The following is a 21,585-nucleotide window of genomic DNA, read 5'->3' as shown; positions in this document are numbered from 1 at the left end:
AGCTTCGGCTGATACCACGACGCCGGTTGCCCATATCTTGTCCCACGTGGCGGTTAGTGCGTATAAGGTCAACGACCCAACTCAGATCAAATACCAAGATCTCGTTAAGCGTGTTATTATGAAGTAACCGCGGACGCCGACCAGGGCCAGGCCCACCTCTCTCCTAGGTGGTCTCAACCTGCCTTGTCGCTCCGCCACAAAGTAACAGTCGGGGGCCGTCGGGAACCCAGGTCCACCTCTACCGGGCTGGAGCCACCTGCCCCTTCAGCCCCCATCTCCGAATATTATCATAAGTAATGTAACAGTATAAAGTATATAGCATATGCCCGTGATCACCTCCCGAAGTGATCACGGCCCAGTAGTATAGCATGGCAGACGGACAAGAGTGTAGGGCCACTGATGGAATACTAGCATGCTATACTAAGCATTTAGGATTGTAGTTAAGGCTAACAACTGTAGCAACAATGACAGTCTATGCAGCAGAATACGATTAAACGAAAATAGTAACATGCTACACTACTCTAATGCAAGCACTAGAGAGAAGGAATAGGCGATATCTGGTGATCAGGGGGGCTTGCCTGGTTGCCCTGGCAAGAAGGAGGGTCGTCAACACCGTAGTCAATTGGGGTACCAGCAGCAGCGTCAGTCTCGTAGTCTACCGGAGAAAAGAGGGGGAAGAAACAATAAATATAATGCAAACATAAGCATGACGATGCATGACATGACTACGAGCGGTGCTAGGTGTGCCCTAACGCGGTAGGAGGTGATACCGGTGAAGGGGGAACCATCCGGGAAAGTATCCCCGGTGTTTCGCGTTTTTGGACAAATGAACCGGAGGGGGAAAGTTGCGTGTTTGCTATGCTAGGGATGTGTGGCGGACGAACGGGGTGTGTATCCGGATTCGTCTCGTCGTTCTGAGCAACTTTCATGTACAAAGTATTTTCATCCGAGTTACGATTATTTTTCTACGATTTTTCGAAGTTTTTAAATATTTTCTAGAATTCCTGGAATTGTTTAAATCGAATTGAATGCAGAATGTGCATTTGTTAGCTAGTGTTACCCTAGCCTATGTGTATGACAGTGGGACCCGTGGGGCTGGTCAACCATTTTACTTTGACTGGTCAAAAGGTGAGGTATGTCCCACATGTCATAGGCATCTAAATTAAATTAGTGTCTAGATTAGAATGGGGCCACATGTCATAGGCTATTAGGCTAATCTAGCACTAAACTGATACTAACTAAATAGCAGAATTAATCCTAGAACTAATCTAGCTAATTAAATTAGACCTAACTAGTTTGGACCCGTGGCGAAGCCGAGGACGGCCGGAGCAATGTAGACCGAAGAGAAGCAGTGGCGGCCAGCGATGATGAAGATGGAGTCGATCGCGAGCGCCGGCGACGACCCAGAGCAATCTTGCACTGGGAAGATGAGGACGAAGAAGGCGAGCTCTCCGGTGCAGTCCTAGGCGTCGGGGAGGCGACCGGCCGCGACTGCGTTAGGACGACGGTGAGCGCGGCGGCCGCGGTCTCGGGCGAGGCAGATCTGATGGGGCGAGCGAGGTGGAGAGGGAGGATGAGAGAGTGCGTGAGAAATATCTGCGGGTGGGGGGGGGGCTCGGTGGCGGCCTTATCCTCCTGGCGAACGCCGACGAGGGGGTTGGGCGGCGACGAGCGCGTGCGGGCGCTCGGTCGGACGCGCCCGAGGAACAGTGAAGAGGGGCAAGGGGTTTGAGTGGGCCGGCTGGGCCGACTGGACCTGCCCAGCTGCTTAGGCCCAGGTAGAGGGGGCTTTTGTCTTTTCTTTTCTTTTAAAACTTTTATGTTTTTTTTTTATTTTCAAAAGCAAAATAGTTGTATAATATACTAAGCATGCACCTAAACTATAATTATAACATAGGGCACTGCTATAATTAACTTGGCACCAAACTAAAGTAGTTTAGTATTTTTATAAAGTAACAAGCATTTAAATAATTGTTTTAGCCACTATTTTAAATAGTTTAGGGCATTTAAACACTTTTCAAAAATGTTGGTTCACCACCAGCATTAACAAAATAATATTTTCCACATGATTAACATTTAGTTTTAACATTTGAAAACTTTTATTGTTTGCTTGATTTTGAATTTGAATTCGAACCGGTTTCGAACTAACACGAGATTAGCAACAGTAATCGAGGTGACGTGGCATCATTAGCAGAGGTTTACTGTAGCTTGATTATCCGGGCATCACATGCGCACAATAAGTCAATAACCAACCAATATACGCTGATACAAACTAAACTGTTTGTGCGAGCTTTTATGTAAACAAGTGGCTTAATGTTGATCTCCAACTTTTTTTGAAATTGTGCCCATATAGATTTTTGGAAACACCTTGAGTACACTTCAAAAATCATCCAATCATTACGTTTTTGCGCAACACCACTTATCATGTTGTTTGTTGTGTGAAGATTTAAGATTTCAAGCAATTTGCTGATATCGTCCAGTGTGTATAAGGGGTGATTTTTTTCTCCCATTGCAACGCACGGGCATGTTTGCTAGTAATAATAAAGGGGTTATTGCTTGTTGCGGTACGTCATAGAAATTATCACAAAAATTGTAAAATATCACCCACCAATGCCACCTATAACTATAAAAAAAGTCTCACACATGGGAATACCCGCCTGGGCTGCCCCATGCAGTAGGGACCTCTTATACTGCGCTTTGCGTGTTGGGAGAAAATGCAGCGCGTTAGTTTGGGCCGGCGCATGTCCGCGCGGCCTGTCTTTTAAATTTGGTTTTTAATTATTTTTGTTTTTCCCATTTTTCGTCTTTTTCCACTTTAAATAATTTTGGACTTAAAAAAATCCCAAACTTCAAAAAATTAGAATTTTGCAAAAAATATTTAATAAATCATAAAATGTTTGTGGATTGAAAAAAATGTTCTTGATTTTATAAAAAAATGTTTGCTTATTCAAAAAATGTTCAAAATTTTGAAAACAAATGTTCGGGAAATGAAAAAATCATGATTTTCTAAAAAGTTCGTGTATTAAATAATGTTAATGAAACTGAAAAAAAAACCTGCCAATTCACGAAATGTTCATGAATGGAAAAATATCATAAAAATTCGACAACTGTTTGTGACTTAAAATAGTTTATTCTCTCATAAAATGTTCGCTGATTCAAAAAATGATCACGCATTTTAAAAAATGTTCGTTAAGTCAAAAAAAATGAGCATGAATTTCAAAAATTGTTCCACCAATTTCCAAAACTATGTTCGTCCATTCTAGAAATTTTCGCTGATTCAAGAAAATTGTTAAAAGATTGTTCACAATTTTAAAAAGTGTTTACAAAAATTATTTAATGTTCTGGATTTTAGAAAATGTTCGAAAATTTGTAAAAATGTTAATGAATTTTAAAAAAATTCACGGTTTCAAATATGTTCATGAGTTTCATGAAATGTTCATGATTTCACGAAATTGAGAGTGATAGTGTATCTCGGTGATGCCGCAAAATGTGATCATGACCATTGGAGATGATGATTTTTTTTTCTCCCATTGCAACACACGGGCCTAGTTTAGAATGAAGATCCAAGAGCCCAGCTTTAAATTAACAAATCCATCAACTGATCAAGATTACAACCAACAAGAACGCCATCAACAGAGAGCAAGGAAAAAAGAAAAGCCGAAAACTGAAAGAAACAAGGATATAAATAAAACAGCTTACAACACAACCCACTCGACAAGCACTCAAACTAAAAGTAATGAAGCGTTGCTTGAAGAAGGGGTAGCCCTTTGCACCTGGTCACCGAAGCAGAAGACAAATGCACTACAAAAGAGCAGCCAACCACCTAAAGAACGGTACCACTGATGCATGATTAAGGACCATGGAGATCGTCCACCTTCTTTCTCCCTCACCGAAGAGGGACCCTACCCCCTCGTTTGGGCTTCAAGGACGCCACACCGTCGGGCAAAGGAGTCGTTCACCCTAGACCTACGAAATGTGTTGTCTTGAGGCCACCAAGGCAGAACAACTGCACATGACCCCCTTGCCACAGCGGCCAGGCCTCGACAACTACAATGTTGCCGCCCGCCCATGACCAAACCAGAAGAGGATAAGCTGCAGGGGAAACATACTGAAACCAAAGGAACATATGGCTCAAGGAAAACGACAAGCATCCGAGCAAGTGTTACAACCACTAAGAAGGCTCGGGGACTTGATGAACCATCGCGAGGCTGATGTTGAGGAAGGGATCCCATGCAGGATCGAGGGTGACGAACCACCACGCAATAGGAGGACGTCCATGACCGAGCACTAAAACAAAGTATACCAGATCAGAACTCGCCGTCTCGACACGAAAGCTGCTTCTCAAACAAAGCTGTCACCTTTCACACATAGCACCGCTCACATGCACCCCATGCTAGACGCACCCCCTCCCCTAGGGAGGTCATGACGCCACTGCCTTATGCGAATGGGATTGCAGGCTTTCACCTAGGATCAAAGGAGAAAGGGAACCTCGGCGGTGCCTCATAGGAGGAGCGCAACTCTTACGGGCGTTGCGACCATCGTGGTCAGCAAGCCAAGCAGGGAGCCTCTCTTGGCCCCGATACTGATACCACATAGTCCGTCATACAACCCAACCGGTGACCAGCGACTAGATTTGCCGAGAAGTGAGCCAGAGGGAAGGTGAGGCACCGACCATTAAATCTGATGCCAGAGACCACCGCCACAACCCATGAACCATCCACCACTCGGCGTCGCCTCGTCGGCCCGCATCAATAGACACCCTTGCCGCTCAAACAATGTCGCCTCTCCACCCGAGGCCGCCACCTCGGCACCCAATGTCCCTCCACCCGAGCAAGGGCGTAGCAGAGACATCACCACCACCCTCATCAGCGGCCGCACAGGCAATCTCAGTGGCTGCCTCCAACGGTGGTGAGGAAAATAGGGGAAGGGAGGGGGGGGGGGGGTAACCTAGTCACCCTCGAATCGCCCGCGTGGGGACGATGCGAGAGCCAGGCATTTTTTTCCATTGAACTTCCCACCATAAATAGAGCCAGTGTACTTTTTGCAACAAGAAAGACAAGTCAGCAGGACATCTCAACACCGTGAAGGAGCATATGACATGTTTGTTCACTGAGTCTTGTAACCACTTTAAAACATTTCAAGAGATTCTTATGTGTGACTGAAGTACTCATCCCGTGAATTTCATGACTAGTGTGCGTTTCTATAAAAATTGATACAAGTAACTGAGATGGGAAGGGCATACTAAGTAGTAACTACAATATATGAATACTAGAGACCAAAGAAATGATAGGCTATTTTTTCCAGCTGAATGTCCTTATTTCTGCCAGGCAATGCTCATGAATGACAGTAAAAGAATCGAGAAAATCAATTTGATCCTCTCTTTTAAATAGCACTCCAACCCTTCTCCACATTCACTTGTGCCTTCCTCATGGTCCATGCGCTGAGCTGTGGCACCCTGACCGTGGCACTTCCATTGTTGAATGCGTAAATGTGGGCCCTGCCGACGTCGGCGAGCACCGCCGGATAAACTCTGGATGTGATGCAAACCCTGCCACCGCCACCGAAGCTCTCCACTGCCGACCGGTCAATCTGCAAGGCAGCATCCGTCCATCCATTTTCAGTTCTGACATGTAGGAAATGAATAACAGGGGAAATGGCAGAGCCTCCCAGCTCAGCTTACCAGAGTTCTGAGTGATATCTTCCTTTCCTTTTCAAGATCAAATTCAAAGAAGCCTCCATAGGCTGGTTTCTCCAGATCTGGTCTCAGGGAAGACCTGTGCAAACAAAAGAAGTTATTTCAATTTAGTTTTCAGACGTTTATGGAGAAGACTAATCAAAATTAAGGCAAACAACATAATCACTGACCTTCTTAGATCAGAGCACATGAGTACCATGTACTTTTCCTGTGACTTGTAGACTCTGAAATACACCTCAGTGTGCTCGTCCATGTTGTCGGAGGCCAGAATGACAAGTCCAAATGGACCTATACCACCAGGAACTGATGCACCCGCTTCTCCACAATGCTTCTCGGGGTCCAAAAGCCAGGAAGGATCAAAAGGATCGGCGTCATCGATGGACGCCAGCTCAAAATCTATCTCTACATCAGCCTGTTTCAAGAAAATGTGTGCCTAATTAGCTACAGCTTCTCTAAAAAATACAAAACACACCAAAGCTTCTTATATTTAGTTACAGAGGTAGTACTATCCAATATCCATATTTAGTTATTATCAGAAGACCGTACAGCTTTTACTGGCATTACACTTTTTTGAAGTAAAAAGGGTTATTCGGAAGACTAAGCAAGCATGTCTGTGAAAAGGAAACTACCTGAAAAGCGTCAACTTCCTTGATCTCAAATAGATCTCCCTTGTTGAGCTCTATTCCTTGATGGCTGATTTCATTTGTTCGAAGGGACTCAATCTCCTCAACTGGCCATTGTAACAACTGCTTGCCATCGCCGGCTAACCAAATGGTCCTGGGGATTGTCTAAATGTAATAAAAACTGAGGTTAAAAATGCTACACTCATTTACTAAATCAGTTAAATCATTATTTCCATATGAAGCACGGCCAATTAGGGGGAGATTTTCTTACATGGAGTCCTGCCCAACCTTTTTCAAGGTCATCTGAAGGACTATCTGTCTCCCTAGACCAACCCCATATGATCCTCCTGTTCTTGTTCGAGTCAAAGAATGATTTTGAAGCATAGAAAGTGCCATAATCTATTCTCAGCCACAACCGACGGTCATCTACGACATTATCTGGCACAAAGGCATCACGTTGGAGATCATACACCCCGATCATGTACTTGTCAACTGAATCCACGCTCATTTTGAGGGCATGCTTGGCGCCTTGTGGGATCGCTGCGGACAGATCCAGTCCAGCGTTATTGCCCGGCAATACCGCAAAGAAATCCGGACACTCCCACATATTGGATCCATTATGTGAATACAGTGGGTGATCAACTTTTGTCCAATTCAGAAAGTCTTCACTCTTGTACAAAAGCGCAGCACTGTAGCCGTTCAGCTCACCACCAACTGCCATCCTCCACAGTCCGTCCGGTCCGATCCAACCGGTTGTCGGATCCCTGAACTCGATGGAGTTCATCCCTGGTTCGTCCGGTCGGAGCACCGGGTTATTGGGTGCTTTGATCCATTCCCTCAGGTACGGGTCAGACCGGTTTTTGGGAAACGCGATGTTTTGTGCCTGATGTTGATCTATGTCGCCACCAGTGTATATGATGATCGGTTTACCACCAGGCAGAATGGTGACTGAGCCGGTCCAGCAACCGTCTATGTCACTTGGGGTATCCCGTACTAACGCGGGTTCAAGCCCGATCCAGTTGACAAGGTCTGTTGAAACCGAATGGCCCCAAACTATGTCACCAAAAATGGGACCGTTGAGATTATACTGGTAGAATTCATGGTAGATGCCATTGAAGTACATTGGTCCTGAAAGTTTTACAAAGGCAGTATGAGTTGTAGAATGCTTTGATTTCTTCTCCTTTTCATTTGGAAGTTTTTGTGCCTGAGATATTCATACCAGATGGATCTTTTGTGTTGTCGTAGATTTCGCCAATCCATCAGATGTTTGAAAAAAGCAAGAGAATGTCAGTGACTTGCAACAGATGCACAATTAATAGGATGTGATAATTGGTAAAACAGGACCAAAGATATTCATTGTTTCGAAACAGGCCAGTACTTCATTACTTTTGTACTGGTATAACAGATATGCCAATTTTTTGACCGACACATCACACATGGTGTTGTAATTAGGCCTTCTATGGAAGATAAAAGCGCCATGCTTTGCCCAACTGAATGCTTTCTGACCAAAAATAACACTTTAACAGTGGAGCGAATATGGACATATTCAGGGAACACAACTATGGAAGTGGCATGCACCTTGGTGAGAAGGCACACAACACTTTCTATGGAATTAATTCACTATTTCTGCAATGAATAATCCTGTTTTATGCAAGCATCTAAAGAATATGGCTATCATCGTATTATGGCAGATCTAACTGCATCGCGTTACGCTGAGCACCTACTTGTGCAGCATTCAGCAACAGACCTGCACCAGCAATGAGCTGGCTACCAACCTTTTCCTTCCCTACAATTATTTTGACACAAAAACAGTTTTGCACTGGTACTACTGCCAAAAAACATTATGTATATATTATTAACACGTGGGGTACACTATTTAAAATTAGCACGCAAAATTAACATCAGCTACTAGATCTGACTTAGCTTCTCCAGCTGGGGAAAACACTGACCAATCAGACAGACCACTTCCTCTTTCTTGGAGCAAGAAGAAGAAAAGCAGACCAAACCAGAGGGACTCTCTGATTGGCCTGCCCACAAACAAGGAGTCAAACGATCAGTACTGCACTACTACTTTCCTATGGGTACAACAGATCTGTGTAATTTGTCTAATTTGCCTAAGTGAATGTTTTCTGACCAAAAGTAACGCTGACAGTGGAGCAAACATGAACATCTTCAGACAAGGCTGCGATGGAGATGCCATACACCTTGGTGAGGAGGTGCATAGCACTTTCTCTTCTGACACTAATTCACCATCTTTTGCAATGGATGCTTGTGTGTTGCCTAACTGAATGATTTCTGACCAAAAGTAAAGACACTAACAGTGAAGCAAATACGGGCATTCTCAGACAACACTGTCATGGAAATGGGATACACTTTGGTTTGGTGAGAAGGTACATAATACTTTCTCTTGGCATCAGTTCATTCACCATTTCTGCAATGGATACTTGGTCACTTCCTCTTGGCAACAGTGAGCTAGCCACCAACCAAAACCCATTTTTGACACACACAAAAAGAAAACAGTTCTGTAATGACAGCACTACTGCCAAAAACAGCATGTAGTACCAAGTACATATTTTAACACGTGGAGCATAGTGGTAGTACGTATTTGTTATTGGCAGGCGAAATCGAGATCGGTTACTATGCTGAACCAATCAGATCGCCTGCTTTTCCTTGGACCACGAAGAAGCGAAGCGCACCAGATCAGAGGGGCTCTCTGATTGGCCCTTGCCACGGGCAAGAGTCAACAACAGATGGCCCAAAGCAGAGAAGAAGCTTAAAAAGGAAAACAAATTACAGAGGAAGCTCAAAAAGGAAATCAGAGAGGAAATTAGTATACCGTTCATCCAGTTCTTGGCGGGCTGGAAGTGGAAGGCGGTCTTGTACATGGTGCTGACAGCAGGAGACGGGTCCTGGTCCTTGGGAGCCTGCGCGCAGAGGAACAAGGATCTGCCCCCATCGCCGCCGCAGAGGGGGTTGGATATATAGCTGGGGAAGAAGAGGCTGGTTACGTAGGAGCCGAGGACGAGGACCGGGAGGAGGAAGGCCCAAGCTTGGGCCATGGCGGCAGATGTGGGGGGAGAGAGGAGAGGAGAGGGAGTGAGGTAGGAGGCGATAAGAAGGGAGAGGGGGTGATGTGAGAGACGAAGAGGCTTTGTTTAAGGAGGGGTTTGGTTAGGTGAGCGGAGGCGTGCAGTCGTCACGCTTTGGCTCATCAGTCTCTTTCTTTCACGGATATTTTCCTTCCCGGGAGCTCTGGAGACTGTAGATCCGCCGCTCCTGTAGAAGAAGATGAGGAGGAGGAGGAGGAAGACGGCCCGAGCTTTGGGCCTTGGGGACAGAAGGAAGGAGGGATTGGATGTATAGTGGGGATTGCCATTTTTCTGCGATGGATGTATGGGGATCTGTGGTGAGATGCGGAGGCCTTATTAAATTTATTAAACTCCATTGTTTAATTAGGTGACAGCGGTGGGCATGGCATGACAAAGGTTGCTCAAGAGTCCCTCTCGCAGATATATTCTGGTTAGATTGGGATGGGTTTTTGTGCCCACTTGGTCTCCATTTTACACTCTGATCCTTTTGCTCTGTGGCAATATCATGATCTGTGAATTAATGGTAAACTTAAATTTTTTTGTTTACATACAGGAAGTTTCTAATTTAAGTTCCAGGAAATAAATATGAGAGCTTAAAATTTAGTAGTACAGTTTGAAATCTTAAGAAATGCATAGTATTTTTCTTTAGCCGGTGAATTGGTGCATACTTGTTTCGTGATTGATTCATCAACGGTCTCGACACCTAATAAATGAAATTAAGTACATTTTGGTGTCATTTACCTCTCTTTTTTCTGGAAATTAAGATAAACATCCTCCCTTCGTTGTTATTAACATCGTATATTAGGGTTATCTTAAGTCAAACTTTTCAAGTTTATAGAAAAACCAATATTAACATTTACGATATTGAATAAATATCATTATATCTAGCATTGAATATATTTGCATATTATATTTATTTGGTAGTATATAGATCAATAGTTTTGGGTATAAAGTTGGTCAAACTTCTTGAAGTTTGAGTTAAGACAATGCTAATATGTGAAGTAAAAGGAGGAAGAAGTTGTGCCACTCTTTAACTATGAGCTAGGGCCAACACGAGCTGAAGTCATATTTACTCTATTAATGTTGTAGGGTCCATTAGCCTGGATGTAGTATCATTGAAGATGTAGTAATAAAAAGCATATACATCATACTAAAAACAAATACAATATCCATTTTGTAGTCTTTATTATGTTTGTCAATGCTCAGATTTGCAAACATCATCGGAAAAGAAAAAAAGATTTGCAATCATCATGTGGGGTACAAGTGCCACTAGCCTCTCTCACCCCCATGATCACTTGGGATAATATAAAGAAATAAAAAGAGTTAATGAAAGGATGTGAGATGTTTCCCGTGTCAAAAAAAGAGAGGTGAAACATAACAATGTGTATCAAAGTGGCATAGATTCCCGCCTTCCATCTCAAGTTTGTCTTCCAGGCTCCGATCCTCCTTGAGTTTGTCCATCCGGACGTAGTCGACAGAGGTCTGGCATAGATTCCTGCCGTCTCCTTGGTTGGTGATGTTAGGGTTTCTCGCCGTGTGGTGAGATTTGGTGTCAGGTGTTCAGATCTATTCAAGGGTTCAACGACGACGACTGTGGCTCCAGGGCGCTAGTCCTTTGGGGCACGTGTGAAAGATCATGGATGTCGCCTAGAGGGGGGGTGAATAGGCGCTTTAAAATAATTACGGTTTAGGCTTGAACAAATGCGGAATAAACCTAGCGGTTAATTTGTCAAGCACAAAACCTACTACTAGGTGATAGCAAGATATATGACAAGAAACAATATGGCTATCACAAAGTAAAGTGCATAAGTAAAGAGCTCCCCAAGAAGTTCACACCCTTGCGGATGCTAATCTCCGTTTGGAGCGGTGTGGTGGCAAAATGCTCCCCAAGAAGCCACTAGGGCCACCGTAATCTCCTCACGCCCTCGCACAATGCAAGATGCCGTGATTCTACTAAGGGACCCTTGAGGGCGGTCACCGAACCCGTACAAATGGCAACCCTTGGGGGCGGTCACCGAACCCGTACACTTTGGCAACCCTTGGGGACGGTCACCGAAACCCGTCAAATTGCCCGGGGCGATCTCCACAACCTAATTGGAGACCCCGACGCTTTCCCGAAACTTTACACCACAATGATTGAGCTCCGAACACCACCAACCGTCTAGGGCGCCCAAGCACCCAAGAGGAACAAGCTCAAGGGTACCAAGCACCCAAGAGTAATAAGCTTCTCAACTTGTAACTTCCACGTATCACCGTGGAGAACTCAAACCGATGCACCAAATGCAATGGCAAGGGCACACAGAGTGCCCAAGTCCTTCTCTCTCAAATCCTACCGAAGCAACTAATGCTAGGGTGGAAAATGAGAGGAAGAACAAGAAGGAGAACACCAAGAACTCCAAGAACTAGATCCAAGGGGTTCCCCTCACATAGAGGAGAAAGTGATTGGTGGAAATGTGGATCTAGATCTCCTCTTTCTTTTTCCTCAAAAACTAGCAAGAATCCATGGAGGGATTGAGAGTTAGCAAGCTCGAAGAAGGTCAACAATGGGGGAAGAACACGAGCTCAAGAGATAAAGTTCATTGGGGAAGAAGACCCCCTTTTATAGGTGGGGGAAAAAATCCAACCGTTATGCTCACAGCCCGCACAGAGCGGTACTACCGCTCGACCTCACGGTACTACCGCAAGGAGTAGCGGTAATTCCTCAAAGGGTAGCGGTACTACTGTTTGCGAGCGGTACTAAAAAAATACATTCGTGCCTACCACCGCTGAACTTGTGACGAGTTTTTGGTCCGGAGCGGTACTACCGCTGTAGTAGCCGCGGTAGTACCGCTCTGGAGCGGTAGTAAAAAATTACATACGCTCCTGTTCGCGGTAGTACCGCTGCAGCCTTTTCAGAACACCAAAACTGTCACAACTTCTGCAAACGGACTCCGAATTCAACGAAACCAAGTTTGTTGGAAAGCTAGCGACAAGGGCTAGCACAATCTTGATAGAACTAACAATAAGAAGGAAATTAGAAAAGGCCCAAGAGAAAATGGTGAGAACCCTTCCTCGAAAAAGACCGGTAAAACCTCCGACACCGAAAACGCGATAGAAGAAGCATATGAAATCCGTTTTCGATGAAATAGAGCTTGTCACGAAGATAACCACAAGCTCTAAAACCTCAAAATAAAATACAAATAAGAATCAATAAAGATGATGCAAGGATGCAATGGTTTGAGCTCTCGACAAACGATACAATCACGCTACTCACTTGAGAGCCCCCCTTGATAGTACGGCTATCGATCCTATAACCCGGTCTCCAAACTATCACCATGAGACCGGTAAAATATAAAACCTATCAAGGGCAAACCTTTGCCTTGCATGAAGTCCACTTGAGCTAGATGATGACGATCTTGACTCCCTCAAGTTGGACCACCTTTCTTGATTGCGTTGGGTCGATGAAGACTAGATGATTGCTCCCCCATACTCCACTATGGGTGAGCCACTCTTCGGCACATCTTCACAAGTCCATTGACACCACAATGGACGGCAAACATCAAGCACTTGATCTCTTCGTGATGCTCCACTTGAACTTGCGCACGGAATTCTTGATGACGATCACCACTTGATGTCATCCTCTCCATTGGTTGAGTGATATCTTCCTCTTGACGCAAGCCCATGAACACGTACCTAACCCCACATAGAACTCTCACATAGACCATGGGTTAGTACACAAAGCACAATGGACAATGCTTACCATACCATGAGATCACTTGATCCCACTCGGTGTATCTTCTACGCTTTGCGTGATGATAAACTTGAATCACTCTCTGTACTTAGTCTTGATCAACCTTGACTCTTTCCAACTCTATGACCAATCCTTGGATAATTCCTTCATACCACCTTGGTCAACTCATAAACTCCTTGAAACCAACACATGTACTTCAAGAAATGCCTATGGACAAATCCTTCAAATATAACTCAATGCAACCATTAGTCCATAGAGAATGTCATCAATTACCAAAACCACACATGGGGGCATCGCATGTCCTTTCAACGTGCACGAAGACCTCCTGGCTGTCATCTACAAGGTCAAGCCGGCTCCTATAGGGGAGCGGCTCTGGCGGCAGTAGTGATCGTTCATTGATTTCGGTATCTCGATGTAATTTTTATTATGTTTGAGGTGCTTTGTACTTTCAGAGAACTTTGATAATAGATCTAAATTATTATTTTTAAATAACAATGTGTATCAGACTACTTGTTTCCTTGTAGTTGGATCTCCCACTTTTTAGAATATTCCAAATTCCACATGAGCATCCAAATCTGGATCAATACCAGCAAAAAATCTAATGTTTTAGCACCATGCTAAATGTGACCGAAAAAGAAGAGCAAAGCAACCATATCTGCTATATACTACCCCCTCTGTCCCAAATTACTTGTCGCGGAAATGAATATATCTAGGCGTATCTTTTGTTCTAGATACATCAATTTCTATCCATTTTCGCGACAAGTAATTCGGGACGGAGAGAGTATATGGCAAAAAAAAAGTACTCCCTCTGGTTCTTTTTAATCTGCCTATTAGATTTGTCTGAAGTCAAGGTCCTTGGAGTTTGACCATGTTTATACAAGAAATTATTAACATTCATAATACAAAATCAATATAATTAGATCCGTCATAGTATATATTTTCATATTATATTTATTTGGCATAGTAAATGTTGATAATTTTTAATATGAATTCGGTTAAAGTTTACGAAATTTGACTTCTGAGAAATCTAATATGCATAGTAAAAATGACCAAAGGGAGTACAATACTAAATGCTAATTAACTTTGACAACACTGACCACCTTGATTTGTCCACCGATGGATTTGTTTCTCTTCATTATTTTATAAGACCTCTTCCAATGCATGATGCTTAGATAAGGTGCTAAGTGTATTAGAGGGCTTAGCAACTAAACCTTCCAGCGCATAGGTGCTTAGTTTTTGTTGCTAAGCTCCCTTCATTTAATTAGGTATAGACTCAGATTTGTGTTTCCATCTAGGTACACGCGCTTAGTATTGTTTCCTCCTGAGGTCATCATATTACTCTCTCTCTCTTCTTAATTAACATGTCATATTAGATTTTTTTGCTTAGTTGGCAACCTTAGCACCTGTACACAAGGTGGGGCATTGGGAGAGGCCTAAGGGTCTGTCTAGATATGTCTTAATTACTGCACATCTAAGTGACTCAATCTAACTAGAAAGTAAAAGAAAAAGACAAAGAAAATGTTTGCATGAATCTCCGCGTAAATCAACTACATAAGAGTTAATGTGCAACATTTAGAGCAAGTAAAAGAACAGACTTATAGATATGCTTTAGCAAAAACGTTATTTAAAATGGAGTCCGAATCTGAATTACACTTTCCGTTTGTCTTGCTTTGTTTGAGACAAAGCAAAACCTTCTCTTTCTTTTTGCACTGATGAAGTAAACCTTTTATTGATGCCCGGTCTACAACAGACCAAAGTGCGGCGAGTTCAAAACGGAAAAGAACAAGTGATGGGGTCACTGGCTGACGGGGCACACTCAAAACAGGTAAAGGCCATCATGGGCACGGAGGGAGAGAGAAAGGCACAACAGAGCTTAGCTCGGATCACAACTGGCCTAGGCTGCATCACAATCCCGCGTGTGTGGTGTCGTCGTCCACCCGACTTCAAACTTGACGATTTGGGACTGATCAGCACCGGTCAGGAACTCAGGATGCAAGTGGCCACCGCCGCCCCGTTGGTTCCTGACCGGCGCAACGATAACGTGACATGCTGTGCGAATTGTGGCGACCATTTGCCGTTCTTCAGCCGGTGATGCCGTTTGCTGTTCTTCAGCAAGTCAGCTTCGCTAGTAGATACTTCCTCCGTAAAGAAATATAAGATCGTTCTTTAGTGATCCAAATGATCTTATATTTTTTTAGGAAAGGGTACTGTATGATACTCTAGTTTGAAGTTTAGTTACTGTTTGTTTCGACCGCGCCGTTTGCCGACCTGCGTCTGCGTGCCTCCACGCAAGCAAAACTGTGCTCATTTTGACAGATTGTGGTAAACCAACCCATGGATCCAACAAGGTCGGAGTTTCCTATTTCTAACCGTGGCCCTCGCGAGCCGCCTTTCCCTTTCTCCGATGTCGCAGCATCGCTTTTGCGTCTCGCGGCTCATCAGGTTTATTATTACGGCGTGTCTTTCCCCTCTGTCACGGAATCCTTTTTACTTCGTTTGATTAGATTTGATAGTAGGTTCACGTGGTTTTTGTTCCAAGTTTTTTTTTCCAGTCGTCGTTCCAATCTTTTGAAAGGGCGCTGCCACTCTTTGGTGGCTCATGTGATTTTCATCTCGAATTAAATAGCTTTCCGTTTCGAACATGGCCTTACCGCTGCGAGTGTGCATACAACCATTTTCATAAACTAACTCAACTGCCTGAACAAGAAGAAAAAAACACTTCCCTTGCCAGCTTCTGTTTTCACGAACGCCGCTGCCCCACGGAACAAAGCAAGTGGCATGTTGAGCATGTCTACGCGTGACAGGTCATTCTGATGGAATCCGGGAAAGAATACGTGCATACTGGAACCGACGTGGACCCGCAAGTTGTCGGAACCTCATCCGTCTATTCTTCTACAGTAGTAGGAATGTTACGTAAATGCATCACCGAATGGACATGAAAATGAAATTTTACTCCTTATCCGTGTCGATTCCCCACTTGGAGTATTGGTGAATGATTGAAGTGGGATATTTAGTATAAATTCTATACAAAACAAAGGGTGGCGGGGAGCCACGTGATTCGCTTCATTTTTTTTTTACAAATTGTATATGTCAACCACGTCATGCCAGGAAAATCAAAAACAGTGTGCCATTCCCAAATGGAATAGGTCCAAATTTTGCATGATTCATAAGAATGTCGCCAACCTTGTTCGAGTTGGGAAATCATAAGCAAATCATGAAGCCAGCGATCGTCGAGTTGCTGGTCACCGGCGACCTTGGGGTTCAAAAACTCCACGTCGAATTTGACTGCAGGGTGGTGGTGTGTATGCTTAAGGACCCAAGTAAAAAACCTCTCTGCTGCAGGGCCAATCATGGAAGATATTAAGGGATTGACGCTTGCTTGACAATATTGCAAAATCAGCGAGAAGAGACGCTCAGCAAATCGAGTTGCTCATATTTTAGCTAAGCTTGTAGTAGGAGATGAAATATGTCAGGAATGACGCCATCGCCATCGGATTCTGTTTTGCATGTAATAGCAGACGAGATCCTAATCTTTGAATAATTAATACTCTCTCCGATTCAGATAAATTGTCATACTTTAGTATAACTTTAGTACAAAGTAGAATGTTTTTCCTAAGAAAAGAGTTGTGTGTTGGGTCTGTCCACCCGTGAGCCAGGCGATTCCAAACAGAACCCGACATAGATAACACGCGTCCGAAAAGCGATACTACTCTGTATGATTCTAGCATGTACTACTAGACCACCATGGGGTGGGTTGCCGCGTCCATCCAATTTTATACCAAACGATAGGAATATACACAAATATTGGAGACTATTATGGTGTATCACTGAATACAATTTTGATTTTTGAATATAAAAAACTGAAGAAAAATATAGTCTGATTTTTGAATTAAACTTTCATATGCCTTCCTATTTCTTTAGACAAAAGACACCTTTTATTGCTGCCTTTCCTTTGTAGCATATGACATCCAATGCATATTACATATTTGTATCACTTGAAAAGTACACTTTTCCTATGTCTTTATTTCTTTAGACAAGAGTCACGTTTTATTGACGCCCGGTCTATAATTGACCAAAATCCAGTGGGTTCTAATTAAACTGCGGATGAGAAAAAAAGGGTAGATGCTGGGGTCACCAAAGCTTCCGAAGCAGATAAAGGCCATCAACCATCATGGCACAGAGAAAAAGGTTACGTATACGGAAGCTCACATCAACGTGGCACCTCAACAAGAAAAAGACCACATCAACTTGGCAATTTGGGCTCGATCAGCCCGGTGATTGATTGCAACGACGGCATGACATTCCGTGGAATTGTGACAACCATTGGTTCATGTGGCCGTTGCGGATTACGTGGGTCTATATGGGGCCGGTCCCGGGAACAAAGCATGCAGCTGCACATGCCCACCAGCACAAGGTGGTACTGTACTGTTTGCCGTTCTTCAGCAAGTGGCTTGGCCACTCCTCTCCTCGGAGTCTAGTTACTGCTTGAGCCAGAATCTCGCCTGCGCTTTGTACGTTTCGACCGCGCCGTGTGCCGACCTGCAAGCGAAACTGTGCTTGTCAGAGAGCAAAAATGCTCACTTTGACAGATTGTGCTGTACTAACGCAGAGGCTAATTGGCGGGCGACCAATCATCGCCGTGGGCCTCGCGAGCCGCGGTAGATCCAACAAGGTCGGAGCTTCCCGTTTCTAGTCTAGTCGTGGGCCTCGCGATCGAGCCGCATTTCCCTATTCCTCCGCTGTCCTTTTCCCTCGGTCACGGAATCTTTTTTATCTTGTCTTCGCTCCTTTGTTTGATCGATAGCAGGTTCACGTACGTGATTATCGTTCCAGCTTCTTTTTTTCCGAGTTGTCGTTCCAGTTTTCTGAAAGGGCACTACTGCTACTCTTCGGTGGCTCATTCTCGCATTGAAATTAAACTGCTACTTCATCCAAGGGCTTTCCGTTTCCAGCATGACGATTTCTAACTTTCCGCTGCAAGTGTATATATACACTCGTACAGCCGTTTGCATAAACTAACGCAACTGCCTGAACAGAAAGAGTGAGCAACGCAACAAGCACGTGCTGCTGCCGGCCCCACGGAGCCAAGCAAGCAAGTGGCGTGTCGAGCATGTCCACCCGCGTGAGCCAGGTCATTCCAGTAGCATCCGACAAAGGTTAGGCGCGCACTGAAACCGACGTCGGCCCGCATGTTCTCGGAACCTCGTCCATCTGTTTCTCTAGAGTGATGATATATCGATATGAATATACTACTCCCTTTGATTCATATTACGTGTATTTAAAATTGTACTAAAACAACGACTACTGATATGGATAGGAGGAAGTGCATACATATGTAACTGGATGAAAACCCAAAGTCTGGCCTTTATTGATTGTGCCTGGCGGTCGATTTTCGTGTTTTGACCATTTTCCTAAAGTTTAACCGGATCTGATCCCAGTTGAAAATATTTCGGGATATGACCCTTTTTTCTACCGCCATTGTCTGTGGCGGTAGGGTTTAACTATCTATCGCCAGGGTCAATAGCGGTAGAAATTGGTCTAACATTCAGACGGCGTTTATACGTGGCAGAAGCCTACCGCCAAAGACGATGGCGGTAGTCTTCAATACCATCCCGCCATGGCATCCGGCGGTAACTCCTTTTCCATTACACACGGCCGGCCGCTGGCGCTAATGCATGTGTTAATCACCCACAGTCATGTACTAATGCATGTGCTACGCAGCTATAGGAAACGGTATTACGGTCGACCATGTTGGATTTGAACTTGAATCCTCCGAAAGCATCATGCGTATGTGAAAGCTAAGCAAGCAAGCAAAGTGCTTGATTGATTTTAATGGACCAAGTACGTATACGTATGTGTAGCCGCGTAGAGTACGATACCTATGTGAACCTTGATCGATTCTATCTTCACGGAACGGAAGAGCTCTCCCTCTCTCCAGCACTCTCGTAACTTAGCAAACAAAATAGAACAGATGAATTTTTTTACGACGGGTGCAACTTGCATGTTTTTATTGATATTTTTTTTCTAGTATATATAGGGGAACATGGACTTGCTGTGTTCAACACGTAATTTAGTTGGAGACCAACACGACGCGGCCCGGTGTTAGTTTACAGTTTAGCTGCACGTCAGTCGCCTGAATATATAAGGGTGAGTTGATTTCTGTTTGGGAAGAAATAGGCACGCAGAGGTGCAGCAGCCGTCGGCTTGCCAGGAACCAGCAGTCTCTAGGTCTATCTTAGGGATGCCGCGGGTGCAGGTGCTCGCCGGGGAGCTGAAACCTCTGGGTCTATCTTAGGGGTGCCCGAGGGTGCAAGTTCACCGAAGAAGTTGGGTAGTTCGCCGGCTTTAGAGGGATGGCCGAGGGCGGGGGCAAGCTCGGCGGTGGGAGGAGGTCGAGGGAGGGCAGGGCGGTGAGGCGGCCACTGGCGGCGGATGCAGGCGGTTCGACCTGGGCTTGAAGGCGGCCAAAGGAAGAAGAAGAAGAGTGTGCACCATCCAGAACCACATTGTCCTCCTCCCCCTTGTCGAGCCCTTCCTCCTCCTCTCCGAGTGACGATGACGAAGTCCTAGTTCTCCGTGCCGTCCGGCGGCCACGGTGGCAGTTCGTCGTCAGGCGGATCATGGCGTCACCGCCCTCGCTCACCTGGATCATCCGCATCCACGGCGGCGGGCTCCTCCCACAAGGAGGACATAGTAATCTCCTCCAGTGACGAGGAGGACCAGCCATAGCAGCGACGTGGGGGGCGCCACGGCGCCGGCTACCAGACGGCCGGGATCATCTTGCGCAACCATGAGCTAAAGTTGTGGGAGACTCCACCACGCTGCAAATGCCACTCGCCGCAGCTGGAGCCAATTTAAATCCAAATTTTAATATTTTGTTTCTAGCAACCATCATATTAAAACTCTTATATTAAAATCATGACTAACCCATCATATTAAAATTCTTAATATTTTGTTTCTAGCAACCATCATATTAAAATCAAACAATATATGACATTAGCCATATAGAATATCTTAAAATATTTTGAAATATGATAGCTTTCAAGCCAAGAAAATATGAAATGTACTTAACTTGTCACTCTCAAGTGCAAAGTGCACAATAACTTAATTTCTTTCTTTCATATCATGACTAACCTATAGAATTAATTTTTATTGTAGAAGACTTTTTCTTAAGTGCATGATATATAGGGAGGGAAACAGTTGGTCCTTTGATTAGCTTTACGTACGTGCATGTATTTGACTAATGCATTGCATGTACTACCATTTTATCGCATAGTGTGCTAGTGCAGGATTGTTGTCAGTCGAGTGCAGGATCAGAGTACTAGTCTTCAATAGCATGCTAGCTAGTGCACATGCTGATCCATATGCTGGGGTGATTAGCACATGCATTAGCGCAGCGGCCGGCCGTGTGTAGTGGAAAGTAGCTACCGCCAGATGCTATGGCGGGAAGGTACTGAAGGCTACCGCCGTCATCTTTGGCGGTAGGCTTCTGCTATGTATAAACGCCGTCCAAACGTTGACCAATTTCTACCGCTATTGACCCTGGCGGTAGGTAGTTAAACCCTACCGCCACAGACTATGGCGGTAGGAAAAGGGTCAAATCCTAAAATATTTTTGAATAAAGGTCAGATCTGGCTAAACTCTTGCAAAAGGGTCAAAAAACAAAAATCGGCCGTGCCTGGCAGTGGCCTTATTGAGGCATTGTTTTCGTGAACACGGTCTTTCTCCAGGGTGAAAACCTACGATTTTTTATCGGGCAACGACAACGCTTGTGCATTGTTTCCTTCTTAGAGACGTTGCTTTTGAAGAACCTTTATTTATAGTCCGGGTGTTGTCTTTGGTGGTGGTTAGAGTGCTACTACTACGGGTGATTGATCACCGTCGCAGGGTCTTTTTTCTCCTTTTCCTCTTTTTACTTTATTTTTTGGCTATGTGCATCCTGGATGTTTTTATACATCTTGTTGTTGCAGAGGCTGAGTGTAATTGGCATCTGCTTGATATTAATATATTCCCCTTTTAAAAAAAGTCACTGGATAAGATTTTACTCCCTCAGTAGACTAATACGAGTAAATTCCCCACTTGGAGTATTGGTTAATGATTGCAATGAGAAATTTAGTAAAAATATACAAAACAGAAGGGTAGCCATGAGCCGGGGTGTATCACTTCAAATTGTTTCTTTCGAAAAAAAATCACTTCAAATTGTTTACACATTATTATCCCTATCACGACATGTGAGGAAAGATGCAAAAATGAATGCACCATTTCCCAAGGGAACATGTCCAAATTTTGCATGATACCATAAGCATGGCAACAACTAATATAGGATGTCCATTCATGAACATAACAATTCAATCAATTCAGCTGTAGAAACACCATGACACGGTTTGCATGATGTACACACAGAAAACAAAGTAGAAGATCCCATGGGGGCGTTGGTGTAGTGGAAGA

The 21,585-nt window shown here is 44.3% G+C and overlaps 1 protein-coding gene across 1 annotated transcript; it reads right to left on the bottom strand.

The window, feature by feature from the left end:
• Positions 1-5,028: 5,028 nt before the first annotated feature.
• Positions 5,029-9,589, bottom strand: LOC543441 (fructan 1-exohydrolase w2-like). Its single transcript, NM_001427988.1, has 7 exons — positions 9,155-9,589; positions 7,538-7,546; positions 6,590-7,446; positions 6,325-6,483; positions 5,866-6,107; positions 5,681-5,774; positions 5,029-5,589 (listed from the first exon to the last, which is right to left on the bottom strand). Exons 1-7 carry the CDS (start codon positions 9,375-9,377, stop codon positions 5,383-5,385), a joined length of 1,791 nt encoding a protein of 596 aa, NP_001414917.1. The 5' UTR covers positions 9,378-9,589; the 3' UTR covers positions 5,029-5,382.
• Between the last annotated feature and the right edge of the window lie 11,996 nt (positions 9,590-21,585).

The sequence above is a fragment of the Triticum aestivum genome, chromosome 6D, assembly GCF_018294505.1.
Source record: "Triticum aestivum cultivar Chinese Spring chromosome 6D, IWGSC CS RefSeq v2.1, whole genome shotgun sequence".
In the NCBI taxonomy this organism is placed as follows: Eukaryota; Viridiplantae; Streptophyta; class Magnoliopsida; order Poales; family Poaceae; genus Triticum; species Triticum aestivum.
Note: the sequence above shows the minus strand (reverse complement) of the source record. Positions and strands in the feature narration are given on the sequence as shown.

What these genes read in the sequence shown, in the direction of transcription:
- LOC543441 (NM_001427988.1), bottom strand. Translation starts at nt 9,377, where the DNA reads ATGGCCCAAGCTTGGGCCTTCCTCCTCCCGGTCCTCGTCCTCGGCTCC. An exon ending in AGGAAGTTGACGCTTTTCAG is followed by an intron (nt 6,108 to 6,324) that starts GTAGTTTCCTTT and finishes TTCTTGAAACAG; the next exon opens with GCTGATGTAGAGATAGATTT. An exon ending in AGATATCACTCAGAACTCTG is followed by an intron (nt 5,590 to 5,680) that starts GTAAGCTGAGCT and finishes GCTGCCTTGCAG; the next exon opens with ATTGACCGGTCGGCAGTGGA.